The sequence below is a fragment of the Chlorocebus sabaeus genome, chromosome 16, assembly GCF_047675955.1.
Source record: "Chlorocebus sabaeus isolate Y175 chromosome 16, mChlSab1.0.hap1, whole genome shotgun sequence".
Taxonomy (NCBI): Eukaryota; Metazoa; Chordata; class Mammalia; order Primates; family Cercopithecidae; genus Chlorocebus; species Chlorocebus sabaeus.
The window spans coordinates 39637317-39657218 of NC_132919.1; the positions used below are offsets into that span (position 1 = coordinate 39637317).

General features: G+C 41.3%; 1 protein-coding gene across 1 annotated transcript in view; it reads right to left on the reverse strand.

Annotated features, from left to right (window-relative positions):
• The window catches only part of PPM1E (protein phosphatase, Mg2+/Mn2+ dependent 1E), a 210798-nt gene extending 201337 nt beyond the window's left edge, over nt 1-9461 (reverse strand). The window contains exon 1 of the mRNA XM_008011261.3: nt 8815-9461. Within this exon, the coding sequence (XP_008009452.2) occupies nt 8815-9317 (503 nt within the window). The 5' untranslated portion in view covers nt 9318-9461. The remainder of the gene's footprint in view (nt 1-8814) is intronic.
• Nucleotides 9462-19902: the final 10441 nt, after the last annotated feature.

Sequence of the window (19902 nt, forward strand, 5' to 3'; positions counted from 1 at the left end):
GTTCGAGACCATCCTGGGCAACATGGTGAAAACCTGTCTCTACTAAAAATACAAAAATTAGCTGGGCATGGTGACACATGCCTGTAATCCCAGCTACTCAGGAGACTGAGGCAAAAGGATCACTTGAACCCGGAAGTCGGAGGTTGCAGTGAGCAGAGATCGTGTCACTGCACTCCAACTTGGTGATAGAGCGAGACTCTGTCTCAAAAAAAAAAAAAAAAATGTTCATTACAAAGTTTTGGAATGCTAATCAGTAATAAGAATTGCAAACATTTCTATAGCTAATTGAAAATGTTAACAAAGCAAAACAAATGCACGAACAAAAATATAAAATAAGAAGCCAACCTAAAGGGATGTGGGAATGGAATACTTTCTTCTCTTTCTTCCCTTATCCTCTACCTTTCATGGGAGAGCAGAAAAGGAAAATAATAATAAAGAGAAAGAAGATGATGAGAATAGGCCTATAAAAACCTGGAAAGAAAACAACCAGTAGGCTGGGCGTGGTGGCTCACACCTGCAATTCTAGCACTTTGGGAGGCTGAGGTGGACAGATCACTTGAGGCCAGGAGTTCAAAACCAGCCTGGCTAACACAGTGAACCCTCATCTCTACAAAAAAATAGAAAAATTAGCCGAGCATGGTGGCATGTGCTTATAGTCCCAGCGACTCAGGAGCCTGGGAAGTCAAGGATGCAATGAGCCATGATTGAGCCACTGCATTCCAGCCCGGGTGACAGAGCAAGAGTCTGTTTCAAAAACAACAACAAAAAAACAAAATAGAAGAAACTAGCCAGGCATGACAGCACACACCTGTAGTGCCAGCTACTTGAAAGGCTGAGGCAGGACGACCCCTTGAGCCCAGAAGTTTGAGGCTGCAGTGAGCTGTGTTCACGCCACTGCACTCCAGCCTGGGCAACAGGCTGGCTCCCAAAGTGCTGGGACTACAGGGGTGAGGCACTGTGCCCAGCTAAGTGGCTCTGATGTCAATATGAAATGCCAGTCTCTAATGTAATAATGAAATGTTGTATTTCCTCATTAATTTTAAATATTAATTAAAAATTGTTAGATATGTGTTATGGAATTAAAGTTTTTGTTGTTGTAATTGTGGTTTTCTTAAAAAATAGCAAATCTAAACCTAAATTGTTTGTTATGGTAGCCATTAGCCCCATATAATTATTAAGTATTTGAAATGTGATACACCAAATTGGGATGTCCTGTAAGTGTAAAGTACATACAGGATTTTAAAAACTTGGTATAAAAATATAAAATATTTTATTAATAATATTTTAGGCTGGGCGCGGTGGCTCAAGCCTGTAATCCCAGCACTTTGGGAGGCCGAGATGGGTGGATCACGAGGTCAGGAGATCGAGACCATCCTGGCTAACACGGTGAAACCTCGTTTCTACTAAAAAAAAAAATTACAAAAAACTAGCCGGGCGAGGTGGCGGGCGCCTGTAGTCCCAGCTACTCGGGAGGCTGAGGCAGGAGAATGGCGTAAACCCGGGAGGCGGAGCTTGCAGTGAGCTGAGATCGCGCCACTGCACTCCAGCCTGGGCGACAGAGAGAGACTCTGTCTCAAAAAAAAAAAAAAAAAAAAAAATTTTAATATGGATTATATGTTGCAATAATAATATTTTGGATATATTGAGTTAAAATACATTTTAAAATTAAATTAACCTGTTTCTTTTTAATTTTAAAAAGGTAGTTAACAGAAAATTTTAAACTATATGTGGCTCCTATTATATTCCTACTGGACTTTAGGCAGTTTAGACCTTTAGGCAGTTTCCCGTCTTCTAAAATGCCCTAAATCAAGATTATACTCAGCTATAAGCATTCTTTCCTACATGGTTCAGTAGCAATAATGGCACACAACTGGGTTAAAATACAAGCTTCACGGTATGGCAGTTCAAATGATAGCAAGAACTTAGAGGAACCAGACTCCTCATACAGTACTGCTGGACAAAACAATCTGGCAATGCCTAATAAATTTAAAATGTACTTATATCAATCTGACATTTCCACTTCTAGAAACATATCCAAGAAACCTATGAACATACGCACAAGGAGACATGTCCAAACTAGCATTATCTGTAGGGCAGAGGCCACCAAGCCACCCACCAAGATTTTGTACTCTTTTTCCATAATGTAGAGTTGTTTCTTGGAATTAACTGCCAAGTCAGCAATTCATTTCCCAGCTCCCTTTTTTAGGAAATGTAGGTCCCAGGTTGTGTCATATGACTTGAATTCTAGCCAATGGAAAATGAACAGAAGTGATATATGCCACTTCTAAGGACTGGCCGTTAAAAAAACCTCCAAACACCATTCTCCACTCTCTTTTGTTCGCTGGATGAATGTTGACACCTAGAGCAACGTTGGAAACCACAGGTTAAAAATGACAGTCTCCATCAGCCTGGGTTCCTTAATGACTTCACAGAACACAGCTCCTCCTTCTCCACTGAAGGAACTCTATATGGGCAAGAAATAAACTAAAATTATGTTAAGCCTTTGAGATTTTGGGATGTATCCATTAGAGCAGTCAGTATTAACTTAATATATGTGTAAAAATTAAAAACAGCCAGGCGCAGTGGCTCAAGCCTGTAATCCCAGCACTTTGGGAGGCCGAGATGGGCGGATCACGAGGTCAGGAAATCAAGACCATCCTGGCTAACACAGTGAAACCCTGTCGCTACTAAAAAATACAAAAAATTAGCCGGGTGTGGTGGTGGGCACCTGTAGTCCCAGCTACGCAGGAGGCTGAGGCAGGAGAATGGCGTGAACCTGGGAAGTGGAGCTTGCAGTGAGCCGAGATCACACCACTGCACTCCAGTCTGGGCAAGAGAGCGAGACTCCGTCTCAAAAAGAAAATAAATAAATAAATACAAAAAAATAAAAATAAAAAATAAAATAAAAAAATTAAAAACAACTGACATGTCCATCAATAGGAGATTGGATAAATCATAGTATAATCATACTATAGAATGATATATAGTAGCTACAATGAAAGAACTAGATCTACATCTATCAACATGAGTTTTTTTTTTAAGTTTAACCTCAAAATAGCTAGTTACCAAAACCAATTTTTAAAACACATATGTTGACCATACAAATTCATATGTAATAAGTAAGGGTGGGAGAATTATAAGCTCTTAACTTTTATGTTTCTTACACTTGCATTATCAATATTATGTTTAACCCATGATTTTGTCATAGAAACTTTTTTTTTTTAAACAAGGTCTCACTCTATTACCCAGGCTGGAATGCAGTGACATGATCATGGTTCACTGCAACCTCAACCTCCTGGGCTCAAGCAGTCCTCCCATCTCAGCCTCCTGAGTAGCTGAGCTAAGTTTTATACTTTATTTGTAAAGATGAGGTTTTGTCATGTTGCCCAGTCTGGTCTCAAACTCCAAGACTCAAGCAATCTGCCTGCTTCAGCCTCCCAAAGTGCTGGGGTTAGAGGAATGAGTCACCAAGCCTGGCCATCTTCACAGGAACTTTTAAAGCCAATTTTCCATTTCATGAGGGTTAATTTTGTTAAAACCGCAAAATATAATCCATAAATCCATTACTCAGGTACAGATAAACTATAATAATAATGGCCTAAAAATTGGAGAAAGGATGCCACAGTCAACCCCCATGAGCTGTGGAATTTGCACTCCCTCAGAATACCTCACTTACTATGCTTCACATGAAATCAGTCATCATACAGAACAAGTTGCCAATCTCAATAAATATGTCAAATATTAATAGCACTTAATTTCGTATGTTATATACAAATAAACAGATTCTTAAGTTTTCTTCCTTTGCCCCAATGAAGTATTTTAGGTGCAATTCACTTTGGAGACCTCTGGTCTAGTGACAAGAGATATAAATATTTTTTGACAAAAAATAATAAAATAAACCAAGTACTTACAAGAAGAATGGCATTGGGTATTACGGAAAGGAACACAGAAGGGACCCCTAACTCATTATGAGTGTGAGGACGGTAAACAAAGGCTTCCTCAAGGAAGAGTGTTAGAGAACTAAAAAATGGGTAAGAGATTGGATTGTGTTGGGAGTGGCTTTTGGGGGAACACAGTATTCCAAGTATATTCCAAAATATACTATGTGCAAAGGTACAGAGGCAAAAGAGAACACAATACATTCAAACAAATACATTCGTTTAATATAGCTGAAGTGGAGTTTCTGGAGGAGTAGAATTGGGATGAAGTGGGTGGATAGTGATTCCAGAAATAAGATTAATGAAGTAAGATTATAAGTCCTTACTTTTGGATTTTATCTAGAGGGCAAAGGAGAGATAGGTGATGAAGGATATGTAGTAAAAAATTTAACCTTGTCCAAAGAGAGGTCCAGATGTTGCCTCCAGCTCCTGGGAGGTAGCCTCTAAACCCCTGGAATTTCTGGAGTAATATGAGTACTCTTACTATTCACGATGGGTCTCTTGAACCCCATAGTATGAGCCTAACCTCTGGAGAGGGTAGACTGGAAACTGAGTTCAACCATGCAATCAATCAATAAATCTCAATGAAAACTCTGCTGAGGTAAGAGGATCATTTGAGCCAGGAGTTTGAATCCAGTGTGGGCAATACAGTGAGACCCCATCTCTTTAAAAAACAAAACAAAACACAAACTCTATACACACCAAAGTTTAGGTGAATTTCTTGGGTGGGCAATACCCTGTATATATTTCCATACATCCATACATTCATGCTGGGAGGGTACGGAAGGTATGTTCCCTGAGAACAATAGAAGTTTCATATCTCCAACAACTCTCTTCGACTATACCCTAGGCATCTTTCTTCCTTTGACTTGTTCTAATTTGTAGCTTGTCTTTGTAATGAACTGTATCCCTAAGTATAATAGCTTTCAGTGACTTCTATGAGTTTTTCTAGTGCATTACTGAATCTGAGGATGGTTTGGGGAAACCCCCAAACAGGAAGTTGATGTCAGAAGGGAGGATGATCTTATGTAGCCTCTTCATTTGAAATTTGTAGTTGCACCCTAACCCCTTACAATAGGATCAGAAGTCTTGGGCAGACTTGGCAGTGTGGAAGCCTGTGCCCTTAACCTTACAGTTTGGCTAACTCTGGGTAAAGGGTACAAATGTTTAACCAGTGTGACAATTAAGCATTTTGTCTACACTGGGGAAAATATATTGCAGAAGGGTAAGACTGGCAAGAGACAACAATGACAGTGGGAATGGAGAAAGACATATTTAAGAGATATTTACAAGGTAGAATTAACAGATTTGACTGAATGTGAGAGATGAAAGGAGAAGTCAGGGATGGACCCACCAGAAAGAGTATCAGGTTTTAGTTTTGTTTGTTTTGGGGGCAGTAAAGAGGGTTGGAGGACGGAATTCTGTTTTAGACAGTTTAATCTGAGGAAATTTTGACATCTAGGTAAAGCTGTTCCAGCAATCAAAGCAAGGATGAAGATAGAGTCAGGAGCCTTTAGCATAACTACAATAACTGAAGTCATGTGAGAGACTGATATTGACTAGGGACAAATAAGTCAGCCAGACAAGAGAAGGTCAAGGACAGAACACCAACATTAAAGGGGTAGGCAGAATATTAAAAGCTCACAGAGAAGAAGTGGGGTAGCCTGAGAAGCAGGAGAAAAACATGGAAAGCATGATTAACAATGAGTGGTATTTTTCCTCTTTTTGCTTATGTGAATGTTCTCCACTCCTTTATTTAAATGTGAATGTTTATTATTTTTGAATGAGAAAAAATGTGCAATTTAAAAATAGGTATTATATAACATGCATCCATATATTTTCCCATTTATATATTTGTAAATTAGATAAAGTTTAATGATTTTCTGACCTAATCCAAAGTCATTAATGATTCACACAATTCAATGTAACTGAATTATTAGCCTCTATAACCAGCGATTTTCTTTTCCAAGACATGTTTAAAGTGTCCATCCTCATTATTACTGCAAGCCATCTGGAACTACTTAACTTTGCCAGACTCTTGGGATACTGGTTTCCCCCTTGGGAAATCCAACTCAGACTAAATGAATAACTGAGGAAACAACTGTTCTGAAAATATGATGACAATATAGCTCTAATAACGACTTCATCTTCCTCTCATAGTCTACTGGTAAAAAATGGAAAGAAAAAAGACTTCAGGGCCGGGCGCAGTGGCTCACACCTGTAATCCCAGCACTTAGGGAGGCCAAGGCGGCTGGATCACAAGGACAGGAGATTGAGACCATCCTGGCTAACACGGTGAAATCCTGTCTCTACTAAAAATACAAAAAATTAGCCGGGCATGGTGGCAGGCGCCTGTAGTCCCAGCTACTGGGGAGGCTGAGGCAGGAGAATGGCGTGAACCCAGGAGGCGGAGCTTGCAGTAAGCTGAGATCAAGCCACTGCACTCCAGCCTGGACGACAGGGCGAGATTCCGTCTCAAAAAAAAAAAAAAAACTTCAGAATATTTGTTTCTTCTGGATTAAAACAAATATGTTATCTCTAGTATTGTACAGAGAAATTAAATACAAAATATTGACCTATATAAACTAGACAGATAGCCCTATATTCACATCTCCTGTAAGATCAGTTATACCCTTATTTACAAATTATCTCAAAGTTATAAAATCTCTCGCTTCCACCTTTTCAAAGGACAGTCTCTCCTTAACCTCAGAAATTTTCAGATTGTCACTGAAATTATTTTAATCTCTTGGGGGATTTAAATTTGGAGAAAGGAGTAAAACATAGGTACCTTTTTTTTTTTTTTGAGACAGAGTCTCGCTGTGTCACCCGGGCTGGAGTGCACTGGCTCAATCTCGGCTCACTGCAACCTCCACCTCTCCGGTTCAAGCGATTCTCCTACCTCAGCCTCCTGAGTAGCTGGGATTACAGGCGCGCGACACCACGCCCAGCTAATTTTTGTATTTTCAGTAGAGACGCAGTTTCACCATGTTGGTCAGGCTGGTCTCGAACTCTTGACCTCATGATCTGCCACTTCGGCCTCCCAAAAAGCTGGAATTACAGGAGTGAGCTACTGCTCCGGCCACTTACCCCTTCTATATGAAAAAACACGTATCCCCTTGCCACCATCTTTAAATTTAAGTTTCATTTAAAAAAAAAAAAAAAAAAAAAACCTTCTTACATGGCAAATGTTCAGGGTTGTACTAAACTAATGACCTTATTTGGACATTCTCTAAAGTTTGAATTGTGTTTAATTCTGCAAACTGCATTTGTAAAGGTAAGAATTAACTGTCAAGATAGAGCTAGTCTGCTGCTAAGATAAATTCCTTTAATAAACATTTCCATTTTATTTTAAGCAGGAAGCTTTATCTTTAAATAGTGTAAAAAATTACATCTCAGAAGCCCTTTTCTATGATAGTTTACAAAGACCAGATATACTCTAAAATGTTAATACTGTTTATCTCTGGGTGGTGGTATTACACGCCATTTTATATTTTACATTTCTCAAAAAGCATTATTACCTTTCTAATTGAAGGTAAAACTGTAATTGAACAGTATTTAGAAATTAAATTTTAGATACCTTATATTCTGAGACATCAACACAGTCCACTTCTATAGAAGATTTGTTAAATGATTTTCCCCTATTGATAAACTGCTGCTTTAACAGGAGAATGATTTGATCAGGTGTCTATTAGCTTGGATGAAGACAAAACAGGTTTATTTTCCAGGCCCTTCTTTTATTTAGGCTTTTGAGAAAATCCCAAAAGTGAGTTTGAACTTAATTACAGTGAATCTTGCAGTAGTAAACTTTTTGGGTGGCCAGAGTAACACCTTTCATTACAACTATCAGCTGAATGGCAAAAGACTTCTCAGGTTTACCAATGTTTTCAGAGACTTACTAGTATTCTCCTCTGTCATTATTTAGCAATTCCATTAAAAAACGCAATTGTAAACCGTTTCTATTTCAGGCCTATAAAAACCAGAACTGGGATGAAAGGCAAAGCCTTGACCTTTCTATTTTAGACTTTCATCTGTGTAGCTAAGCCATCTGCTTTCTCCCCACCCCACCCCATCTACTTAATGGACTGAAAATACTGCACCTAATTGCAGTTTAATCAAAACAGCCTGACTTTTCCACTTTAATGAATTACGGCTCTTTCACCCGAAGGCTCGCTTGCAAAATTTTGCTTACCCTTCCCTCTCAACTCCTTCCCACCTCCCTCAATTATGAAATGTCAAATGTCTAAACTAAGAGACTAGGCTCCCCTGTATGAAAATATCTAAAAAGCCCTTCGCTTTCAACATTGAGCACCTGACGGAAAATCTACTCCAGTCTCTTATCTGGATATGGGGCCGGGAAAATCATCATTGTTGTTGCAGTTACGCAGGAGGCACCTCGCAGCTCAGACTAGAAAGGAGTCGCGTCTCTGCCGCCAAACAACAAGGCACTCTGCCCGGGAAAAGACAGACTGGGGTGGGAGGAAACCTCCGGGAGAAAGAAGGGAGCTGGGAAGAAGAGGGAACTCAAGCCTGGGAGGAAGGACCTTTCCAGTCAGGAAAGGGAAAGGTTGTGTGAAGTGGAGCTAGACGCTGGGGGCCGAGGTGAAGGGGGATGAGGGGCCCGGGCCCAGCGGGAAGGCGCGGGGGCTCAGGAGAGCGGCTCCAGGGCCAGGCAGGAGGCGTGGGGGCCGAGGCGGGCGTGGGCAGCTCTCAGCCGACCGCCCGGGTCCGAGCAGCGGGGGCGCTTTCAGCGGCGGCAGGCGCGGGTGCGGGGGAGACGAGCAGAAAAGAGAGCAGTTTGAGGGGCCGAGGGAGCCGCGTCCGAGGCCGGCGCGGTGGGGACAGCGGGCCCACCCCCAGCCGAGCCCAGCTACTTAACTATTTGTAGAGCTGCTGCAGGCACAGGTCCAGGCTCTCGCCCTCCACCTCCTCGCGGGTGATGCGCTCTGACAGCGGCCGCGGGAGCGGGGGCAAAGGCGGTAGCTGGGGCTGCGGCGGCGGCGGCACGGCCGAGTGCCCCGGGGCTGCCGCCGCCGTCGTCGCCGCCGCCTCCTCCTCCACCTCACCCTCAACCGCCGCCACCGCCTCCTCTTCCACCGCCTCCTCCTCGGGCTCCGGGTCTTGCTCCTGGTCCCCCTCTTCCGTCGCGGCTATTGTGGCCGCCTCCTCCCCGGGTTCCTCTACCGAAGCCTCGGCCGCCTCAGCTTCTACCAGTTCAGGTTCGGGCTCGGACTCGGACTCGGGTTCGGGTTCGGGTTCGGGTTCGGGTTCGGGTTCGGGTTCCGGCTCCGGCTCGCCGCCGCCGCACGGTCCGCGAAACTCGCCCAGGAATAGCTCCAGGAAGCGCCGGTAAGTTTTCTCCTCAGGGATGCAGCCGGCCATCGCTGCTCATGCCCCGGGACAGACCGGGAAAGGGGTTGGGGGAAGCTCAGGAAGGGTAAGGGGCTGTTTTTGAGCCTCGGGCTCCCGCAAGGGCGGTTAACGGCCGCACCGGCACGAGCGATCAGCACTAGGTTGCCTGGAGAGGGCTCCCGCAGGCGTGCGCGCCGCCGAGCACGGACGTGCGCGGCCCGGGGGTGGAGCGCGCCGCCCCTCTCGGATCTGGAGGGAAAGTTGGTGGCGGGCGCGCGCAGGGTCCAGCGGCGGCCCACCCTTTATTCCTACCGAGAGCTCAGCCCACGCTGCCTAGAGACTGTCGCCATGGCAACCGGTTCTAATTAAGCATTGCAGGGTCCCTCCCGTCGAGTCCGCGGAGTCGAAAGGACACTCCACTCGCCCGCTCTCCAACTCTGAATGTCTTTATTGGCTGGATACCCTACCCTCACGTGGTTAAGGGTGAGCTAAGACATCTCCAAGTCTAGCTGTTGGTTCCCACTTGGGTTGCTTGGATCCCAGTTGGATGTACTTCCGTTTCCTTATCTGTTCCTTGCCTTAGCGTATGTTTTGAAAGACACCAGACTGTGAACACCTTTCGTTGTAGACAGTCTTTGAATAAGTAGTTTTCGGGCAGAGGGAGCCTCAAATACCTACCAAGTGATAAGTTCCTTTGTATACGTTCTCTCACTTGATTCTGTGAAGAAAGTGGTGTTACTCTCATTTCTTAAAAGGGAACTGAAAATTATGATATTAATAGTAATTTACTTGTTTCAAGGTCTCCAAACTTCCAGCCTTGGCGTTGGAGAACTCGGGTCGTTAGTCGCCAAAGCTTTCTGAAAGTGCATTTTTCCTTAACTCTGTCTCTGGAGATTCAACAGTGCAATTGTCTGTATAACACCTTATTTCTATTGGGCTTCATAGTTTATGCATGGATTTCACCCCTTTAATCCTTACCACAGTTCCTTGAGGTATAGGACATTACCGTTATGATTCCTTTTTTTTTTTTTTTTTTGAGACAGTCTCGCTCTTGTCACCCGGGCTGGAGTGCAGTGGCGCGATCTCAGCTCACTGCAACCTCTACCTCCTGAGTTCAAGCGATTCTCCTGCGTCAGCCTCCCAAGTAGCTGGGATTACAGGCGCCTGCCACCACCCCCGGTTAACTTTTGTATTTTTAGTAGAAACAGAGTTTCACCATATTGGCCAGGCTGGTCTCAAACTCCTGACCTCAGGTGTTCTGCCCGCCTCAGCCTCCCAAAGTGCTGGAATTACAGGCGTGACCCACCACGCCAGCCAATTATTCCATTTTATAGGTGAGAAAACTGAGCCTTAAAGACATGGTGACTTTGCTCAAGGTCACATGCAAGTGATGCAACAAGGACTCAATCCAGGTCTTTTCACTGGATTCACCCACTTCAATGGATTTGACCCATTAGTTTTCAGGTAACCAAGACTCCCCTCTTTAGTCTCTGCATAATGCATATTATACTTTTTTATATATTACGGTTTTTTTTTTTTTTTTTTGAGACGGAGTTTCACTCTTGTTGCCCAGGCTGTAGTGCAATGGCACAATCTTGGCTAACTGCAACCTCTGCCTCCTGGGTTCAAGTGATTCTACTGTCTCACCCTCCCGAGTAGCTGGGATTACAGGCGTGTGCCACCACGCCTGGCTAATTTTTTTGTCTTTTTAGTAGAGACACGGTTTCACCATGTTGGTCAGGTTGATCTCGAACTCCTGACCTCAGATGATCCGCCTGCCTCGGCCTCCCAAAGTGCTGGGATTACAGGCATGAGCCACTGTGCCCGGCCAATAATATGTACTTTTTCTATATTTTGTTTGCTCTTCTTCTCCATCCCCCCAAGTCTCTTTTTTTCTTTCTTGGGTTGGAATTGAAATGACTTTAAGTGATTCTAATTTTCTTACCAAACTACACACAAACCTATTATTTTTAAGCCTTACTGAGGGAGTGGGAGAGAAAGAAGCTGTGTTGTTATACAGCTGTATAGATGATAGCATCATTACTGCAAACTGCCATGTCCATGGCAACATATAATTCAGTAAAAACATAGTGATTCTTTCTCTACTTTGAAAAACATGTTCTCACAAATTATCCACCCCATCCTCTCCATGTATTGCTTCTGGGTTTCAGTTGGATTTAGGGTCTGAAATATTGTTTCCAGTTATTAATGGCAGAAGAGGGAGTCTCTCTGCCAACTGTTTTCATATAATACTGTATTCTAAATCCCTGACCTGATACTGTTATTTTAAGATTAAGTGGGTTGAGCTCACTAATGTACATTATGGCATCATGTAAAACAGAGTTCCTCTCCTAGTTTGAGATTAAATAATACATGATAGAAAGAATATAGTAATTGCCTTGAGTCCTCTATATTTTTTTTCCCAAAGATAAATGGAAAGATCCAATAAATCTGCTTCCAGAAATGCTGAATGTATTTATATGTGTTTTGTTTAAAACATAACCAGTGTAGAGCAACTTCTCTATGAGGTGCCAAGAAAGTCTTTAAACTCCTCATTTGTCTTTGTTTTCAATCCACCTGTTCATTTCCATTTCAGAATGTCTAGAAAAGATTGACAAAACTTTTTAGACTGCAAACCTAAATGTCCACAATTTTACATTTCAACAACTGTTTAATATCTCAGAATTTGACATAATGACATTTAGTTCAAGAGTACTTAGCTGTCAACTGTAACAATTCATATCAAGCTACGCCCTCCTACTTTGTAACATAGTTGCCTCCCTCATCTAGATGACATTTATTTGTGACATTAATTTATGACTCAGCCCACATTTCAAAAGAAAGTGATATATGTTGGGGAAACAATACTACTAAGAGCAAAAGAAAAAGCCCACACCTCTACATTACTATAAATGAGAGGCGTGTTTGCTTATATTAATAAAGATATTCCTTCACAAAGATCAATATGGATCCTATGGCATCCATTTGACAAAGTAGCTTTGCCAGAAGGTAGCTGACAGCAGTGCTGAGAGCTCAGAGCAGGTGTGTAGGATGATTTTGCACTGTCAAGAAGTCTTTAGTAATTATTTTGCATCAGTTTGCTTTCTTTTTCAGTTCCTTTCCTATTACTTTCCTAATCCCCTTTCATACTACTAAAAAAAATATTGAGGGCTGGGCATGGTGGCTCACGCTTGTAATCCCAGCACTTTGTGAGGCTGAGGCAGGAGGATAGCTTGAACTCAAGAGTTCAAGACCAGCCTGGGCAACAAAGAAAAACCCTGTCCCTAAAATATATTTTTTAAAAAGGAAAGAAAATATTGTTATGAAAAGCTTAATATATTTTTAAGGTATCAATTTTTTTTAGTTTTTTTAAATTTTTTTCTCATAAAAATTATTCTCTCTCTAACCCTTTGTTCTTTGGAGGAAATGTACAGTGTCCTTTTGTGGACATTTATAGTAATGATATTTATAAGGTTAAAAAGAATTGTTGAGTTCGGCGGTTTCTTATATGAAACAACAATTCCTCTCCCAGATATTTTATTCATGAGAAATAACACATGTCCACCAAACACACATGTACTTGCACATACCCCAAACACAAAAAAACTTGTACATAACTATTCACATAAGTTTCATTCATAATAGCTCAAATCTAGAAGCAACCCAGATGTCCATCAACAAGTGAACAGATAAAGTAGTGTATTCATACAATGGAATACTACTCAGCAACAAAAATAAATGAACTGCTGATAAACACAACATGGATGAATTTCAAAAATATACTGAGCCAAAAAAAATCCAGGCACAGGTCGGGCACGGTGGCTCACGCCTGTAATCCCAGCACTTTGGGAGGCCGAGGCAGGTGGATCACGAGGTCAGGAGATCGAGACCATCCTGGCTAACACGGTGAAACCCCATCTCTACTAAAAATACAAAAAAATTAGCCGGGCGTGGTGGCGGACGCCTGTAGTCCCAGCTGCTGGGGAGGCTGAGGCAGGAGAATGGCGTGAACCCGGGAGGTGGAACTTGCAGTGAGCCAAGATTGCGCCACTGCACTCTAGCCTGGGTGACAGAGGGAGACTCTGTCTAAAAAAAAAAAAAAAAAAAAAAAAAAAATTCCAGGCACAAAAGAGTACATACTATATAATTCCATTTGCATAAAATTCCTAAACAGGCAAAATAAACCTATATAGTGAGAGAAAGCAGATTCCTGGTGGCCTGGGACTGAGATGGGATGGGAGATTTGTGGCAAAGGAGTAAGCGGGAACTTTGTGAAGTGATTAAAATGTTCTGTATCTTGACTGGTTGGTCATATGGGTGTACTCATTTGTCAAAAATTATTGCCAGGCGGGGTGGGATGTGCTTATAGACCCAGCTACTCTGGAGGCTGAGGCAAGAGGATCGTTTGAGCCTAGGAGTTCAAGGCTACGGTGTAATATGATTGCACCTGTGAATAGCCACCGCACCCCAGCCTGGGCAACATAGCAGAATCCATCTCAAAAAATAATTAAGTCTGCATTTAAAATAAGTATATTGCATATAAATTACACCTCAATAAAGTTGATTTTTAAAGTTAAAAAGAATTGATTACTGTGTCAGTCCTTGTCCATTTTGCCCTCATACTGATTCCTTCTCCTCTCTAGCCCTGCTCTGTATTGTAGGAGAGCTGACCCTTTCAGGCTGTATTCACTAGGCTACTGTGACAGCTGACTTTCACCTGGGATGTGTCCAGTGGTAGGCACTGTCAAGAAATTGGAAGACGGGAGGAAAGGAGAAAAGCTCTGTTCCCTAGCTCAGTCCTGAGGCCTGATGCATTTCCTTTGTAGCTTTCCTCCCCGTGAATATGTTCATTAGGATTCTAGCTTTTGCCAGTGACCCTGTCCCCTGAGCTCCAGAACAACATCTTCCCCCATTTGTCCTTTAGCCTAGGGATAGTAGCAGCTTTCAGCTTTCTAATCTTTTAGGACTTAGAGAAGTGAATCTTTCCTTTCTGGCTTTTTAGCTCTTTCCAAAATTTGTGTAACCAATGTCCTGGATTCTCTTTTTTTGTTTTTGTTTTTTGAGATGGAGTCTCATTCTGTCGCCAGGCTGGAGTGCAGTGGCGCGATCTCAGCTCACTGCAACCTCTGATTCCCTGGTTCAAGCGATTCTCCTGCCTCAGCCTACCAAGTACTGGGATTACAGGCACACGCCACCATGCCTAGCTAATTTTCGTATTTTTAGTAGAGATGGGGTTTCACCATGTTGGCCAGGATGGTCTCAATCTCCTAGCCTCATGATCCACCCACCTCGGCCTCCCAAAGTGCTGGGATTACAGGTGTGAGCCACTGCACCCCATTCTCTGTTTCCTTAACTAGATCCTGACTGACATAGTAACAAATAATACTTAAGAAATGATAAAATGGATTGTATATATAAAAGAACTATAAATAAGTTAAAGTTAAAGCAAGCTTAGGTCTCCAAAGGGGCTACTGGAACACTGAGTTTACTTAAGTTAGCAGTAAACAATTTCCTGGAATTAGAAGAATAGGTTGCCAGGGGTTCCGGGGGAGGGAGGGAAGAATGAATAGGTAGTGAACAGGGGATTTTTAGGGCAGTGAAAATTATTCTGTATGATACTGTAATGGTAGCTACATATCATTATACATTTATCAAAACCCATGGAATGTTCAAGAGTGAATCCTACTGTAAACTGCAGACTTTAGTTAATAATAGTGTATCAATATTGGCTTATCAATTGTAACTAGTGTACTGCAATAATGCAAGATGTTAATAATAGGAGAAAACATGTAAGTGAGGGGAGAAGGCATATATTGGAACTGTCCTTTCTACTTTTCTGTAAGCCTAAAAACTGCTCTAAAAAGTCTATTAATTTTTTTAAGTTAATAAAATATTTGAGACATAAATAATTGCTGCTTATAACTAAGAAGTATATCAAAGCTGATTTTAAAAAAACCAGTCTAGGCCGGGCGCGGTGGCTCAAGCCTGTAATCCCAGCACTTTGGGAGGCCGAGACGGGCGGATCACGAGGTCAGGAGATCGAGACCATCCTGGCTAACACGGTGAAACCCCGTCTCTACTAAAAAATACAAAAAACTAGCCGGGCGGGGTGGCGGCGCCTGTAGTCCCAGCTACTCGGGAGGCTGAGGCAGGAGAATGGCGTGAACCCGGGGGGCGGAGCTTGCAGTGAGCCGAGATCGCGCCACTGCACTCCAACCTGGGCGACAGAGCGAGACTCCGTCTCCAAAAAAAAAAAAAAAAAAAAAAAAAAAACAGTCTATAACTTTTCAGTTTATCTTCAATTAATATTAGCTTGGGGCCAGACACAGTGGCTCATGCCTGTAATCGCAGCACTTTGGGAGGCTAAGGGGGGAGGATCGCTTGAGCCCAGGAGTTTGAGACCAGTCTGGGCAACACAGTGAGACTTCACCTCTACAAAAAATAAACAAAATTAGTCGAGCATAGTGGCACATGCCTGTAGTCCCAGCTACTTGGGAGGTTGAGGTAGGAGGATCGCTTGAGCCTGGGAGATCAAGGCTGCAGTGAGCCATGTTCACACCACTGCACTCTGGCCTGGGCCACAGAACAAGACCCTGTCTCAAGAAAAAAATTAGCTTGATTATGCAAGTCTAGAATATTCTGTCTATTCCATTCTAAAGTATGCCTGTTTTATCTATAGGCAGAAATAGAAATACTATTTCCAGAAAACCCTCAATTTTGATTTGCTACTTGTAAAAAACAATTGATTTGAAGCTAATATCATATCTCAAATAGTAAAACATAGTTTACATTAACGTAAAATATTGGCATTTTATATTTCAGAGAGAGTATAATAACAAATTACATATAGCTCATATCCCAAGGCCTAAAAATTAATGCTTATGTAAATGTTTAACGCTAGGCCTAATAAGTTGCAAATATTGATAAGCTGCAAATATTAAAATGTATATTTTAAATTTATATTTTAAAAACTGAATGGAAGGATAACTAATATGTAAATCAGGGGTGTGCAATCTTTTGGTTTCCCCAGGCCACATTGGAAGAATAATTGCCTTGGGCCACACATAAAATATACTAATGATAGCTGATGAGCTAAAAAAAAAAAAAATAAGTCCATGCATAAACCTCATGTTTCAAGAAAGTTTATGAATTTGTGTTGGGCTGCATTCAAAGCCGTCCTGGGTTGCATGTGGCCCATGGGCCACAGGTTGGACAAGCTTGATATAAAGAGTTTTATTTATTTATTTATTTTTTGAGATGGAGTCTCACTCTGTTACCTAGGCTGGAGTGCAGTGGCGTGATCTCAGCTCACTGCAACCTCAGCCTCCCGGGTTCAGGCGATTCTTCTGCCTCAGCCTCCTGAGTAGCTGGGACTACAAGTGTGCATCACCATGCCTGGCTAATTTCTGTATTTTTAGTAGAGACGGGGTTTCATCATATTGGTCAGGTTGATTTTGAACTCCTAACCTTGTGATCTGCCTGCCTTGGCCTCCCAAAGTACTGGGATTACAGGCCTGAGCCACCACACCCAGCCAATAGTTTTTAAAATATTAATTTGACTATGTTGTCAAATTGACTAGTAGGAAGCAACAGAACATCTGACAACTGAAAAAACTGAGTAACATAGAAACGTTTTCAAAGAGAAACTTCTTCCTCTTCTACATCCCAGATCAATAATATAAAAATCATCCCCATTTGCTGCCAAAAATACTACTGCTATAATAATTTTTTATTTCTTTTTTGTTGCTGGCTAATATGGTCATATTGCAGCAATAATTCAAAGCTGTCAAAATTAAAATTCACATCAGGTAATAACTGGCCCACATGCACTATATTTTACTAGTTTTAAAAAACAAAGAAGTAAATCCCCAAAACAGATTCTAACCTTTATTCTTGTTTTAACCATTAACAAAAATCTTTTTATCTAGCATGGTTCTTTGAGGAACCAAAATTATTTATTATGACATACTTACAAAAGAAGACGGCAGTGCTTGATGGTAATTTGATGATGGTGCTATAAATGGCTAACATGTTGTATGTTCCTTCTATAATAAATGGTTCTTCTAAAATAAATTGACACTGTTTTAAAAATCCACTTCAACCTTTTGCTACTAGTTTTCACTTTACAAAAGAAAAATGCTTTATGGTGGTAAAAACTTTACCTTTATTATCATCTAATTTTTAACTATCTTTATATGTTTATTTTAAATAAATACATGCAAGAATTCAGAGTGATACTGATCATGTCCTATTTTAGTCAGCAGATGCCCATTCTTCACTCTGGAACATGCATCAAAAAAAACTAGCTTTTAAAAATGAAAATCAAACAGTCAACTAAATATGAAAACTTCACAAAGGTGTGTTCTTTGCTTAGATAGTACGGAATATTTTATTCTTAGTTGAGCTGATGGAATTGAGCCACAATGACATTTGTGACTAGAAGGGAAGATGGAAATGATTCCATTAACCTAGAGTGCTGTAGCATATGGTAATCATAGGTGGTAGAATAGCTGTGTCGGACAAGGGTAGAAGAAAGCCATGTGGCACAGACATTATCAATTACCACACATGGTAACCATGCTGACACAATGTATCTTTTCCAGAAAGAAAATGATTTGGGCATAGGAAGTAGTTTGCTGCCTTATGAAAGAGTGATCTATAAATGACATATCTGGCACCGATATAGCACACACATGGTTTCCAGTAATTCTGCAAGCTGAGGATTAAGATTTGGTGAACCTCCATATACCTAAGTAATAATACAATACATTGCAGTTATTTGCACAAAGGCAGCAAATCAAAATATATATGCAAATTGAAGTTGGGTCCTTCACACATGAAATTATTAATTTATAAAATATCCTTTTAAATTGTCATATAAAATTCTGGAATTTTGTATAGCTGGAAATACATGCCAATAATTTCAGGACTCTTTAAGGTTATAAAGCCTATGGGCAAAAGTTCAAGATTAGATCTAGGCTGTAGTGGGAAATGGAACTGCAATTATTTGTTCTAAGTATTGACAAAAATACTGAATTTAGAAAGAAATATAACCAAAACTGTGTTTTCAGAAAATTTAATATGCAGACATTCTTTCAGATGAATGCAGGATGGATTGAAGAAAATTGAAGGCTGGAATCAGTTGGGCAATTGGAGATTATGAGAGTACAGAAAAGAATGGTGTCAGCAGAAATGAAGATGAACAGAAAAAGCTAAAAAACATTGGACAGGAAGATCTGAAATTCTAAGAAGGCACCTAAAGACACAACTTGGGAAGATCTTGTACCTCACCCAGAGAGGCTCTCAGGCAGCTGTTTCACTTATCTGTTGCTATAAAACAAACTACCCCAAAACTTAGTGGCTAGAAGAAAAACCATTTTACTATATCTCACAGCTCTGTAGGTTGACCGGATTCAGCTAAGTGGTTCTCACTTGAAGGTCTGAGGAAGCGGCAATAAGGTAGCAGTTGGGGAGAGTATCTGAAGGCTCAACTGGGCTAGATGTCCAAGATGACTTACATTATATCTTTTCATTTATATTGAAAAAAATTGAGTTGATAATTAATATGTAAATATTTTTCAAGATATTAATTTGATTGTGTTGCCAAACTGGCCATTGATGCTGGCTGTTGACTGTTAGTTCAGTTAGGGCTGTCAACTGTAATGCCTACACATAATATCTCCGGCATGATGGCTTTAGGGTAGTCAGACTTTTTTTTTTTTTTTGAGACGGAGTCTTGCCCTGTCATCCAGGCTAGAGTGCAGTGGTGCGATCTTAGCTCACTACAACATCCACCTCCCGGATTCAAGCGATTCTCCTGCCTCAGCCTCCTGAGTAGCTGGGACTACAGGTGCCTGCCACCAAGCCCGGCTAATTTTTGTATTTTTAGTAAAGACGAGGTTTCACCATGTTGGCCAGGCTGGTCTCGAACTCCTGACCTCGTGATCTACCCACCTCAACCTCCCAAAGTGCTGGGATTACAGGCACCTGCCACCAAGCTCGGCTAATTTTTGTATTTTTAGTAAAGACGAGGTTTCACCATGTTAGCCAGGCTGGTCTCAAACTCCTGACCTCGTGATCTGCTCGCCTCAACCTCCCAAAGTGTTGGGATTACAAACGTGAACCACTGTACACAGCCTAGGGTAGTCAAACTTCTTATATAGTAGCTTAGAGCTTTAAGAGTGAGTGTTCTAGTGAATAAGAAGATGCGTAGCCTTTTATGACCTAGTCTCAATAGCATTACTTTTATGGTACTCTATTGATCAAAGCAGTAATAGGCCCATTTTAGATTCAAGAGAAGAGGACATAATACACATAATACACCCCACCTCCTAATGGGAAAAGTGTCAAATAATTTGTTTTAAATTACCATAATGACATTTACCTTCATGAATTTATGACAATTTCAGCAACTTGAACTTGAAGGCTCAGAAATATGAGTGCTCCAAATTTAATTAAATGGAGGGATATTAACTAATGTAAATCTCACAAGAGTATATCAAAATCACAATAACAAAGGAATTTACAGTGAGAACTATTAATTCCAAGGAGACCAGACATTTGTATTGATCTGGCTATACCCAAAGTATCTGGGGAAATCCAGTTATCTACTGGT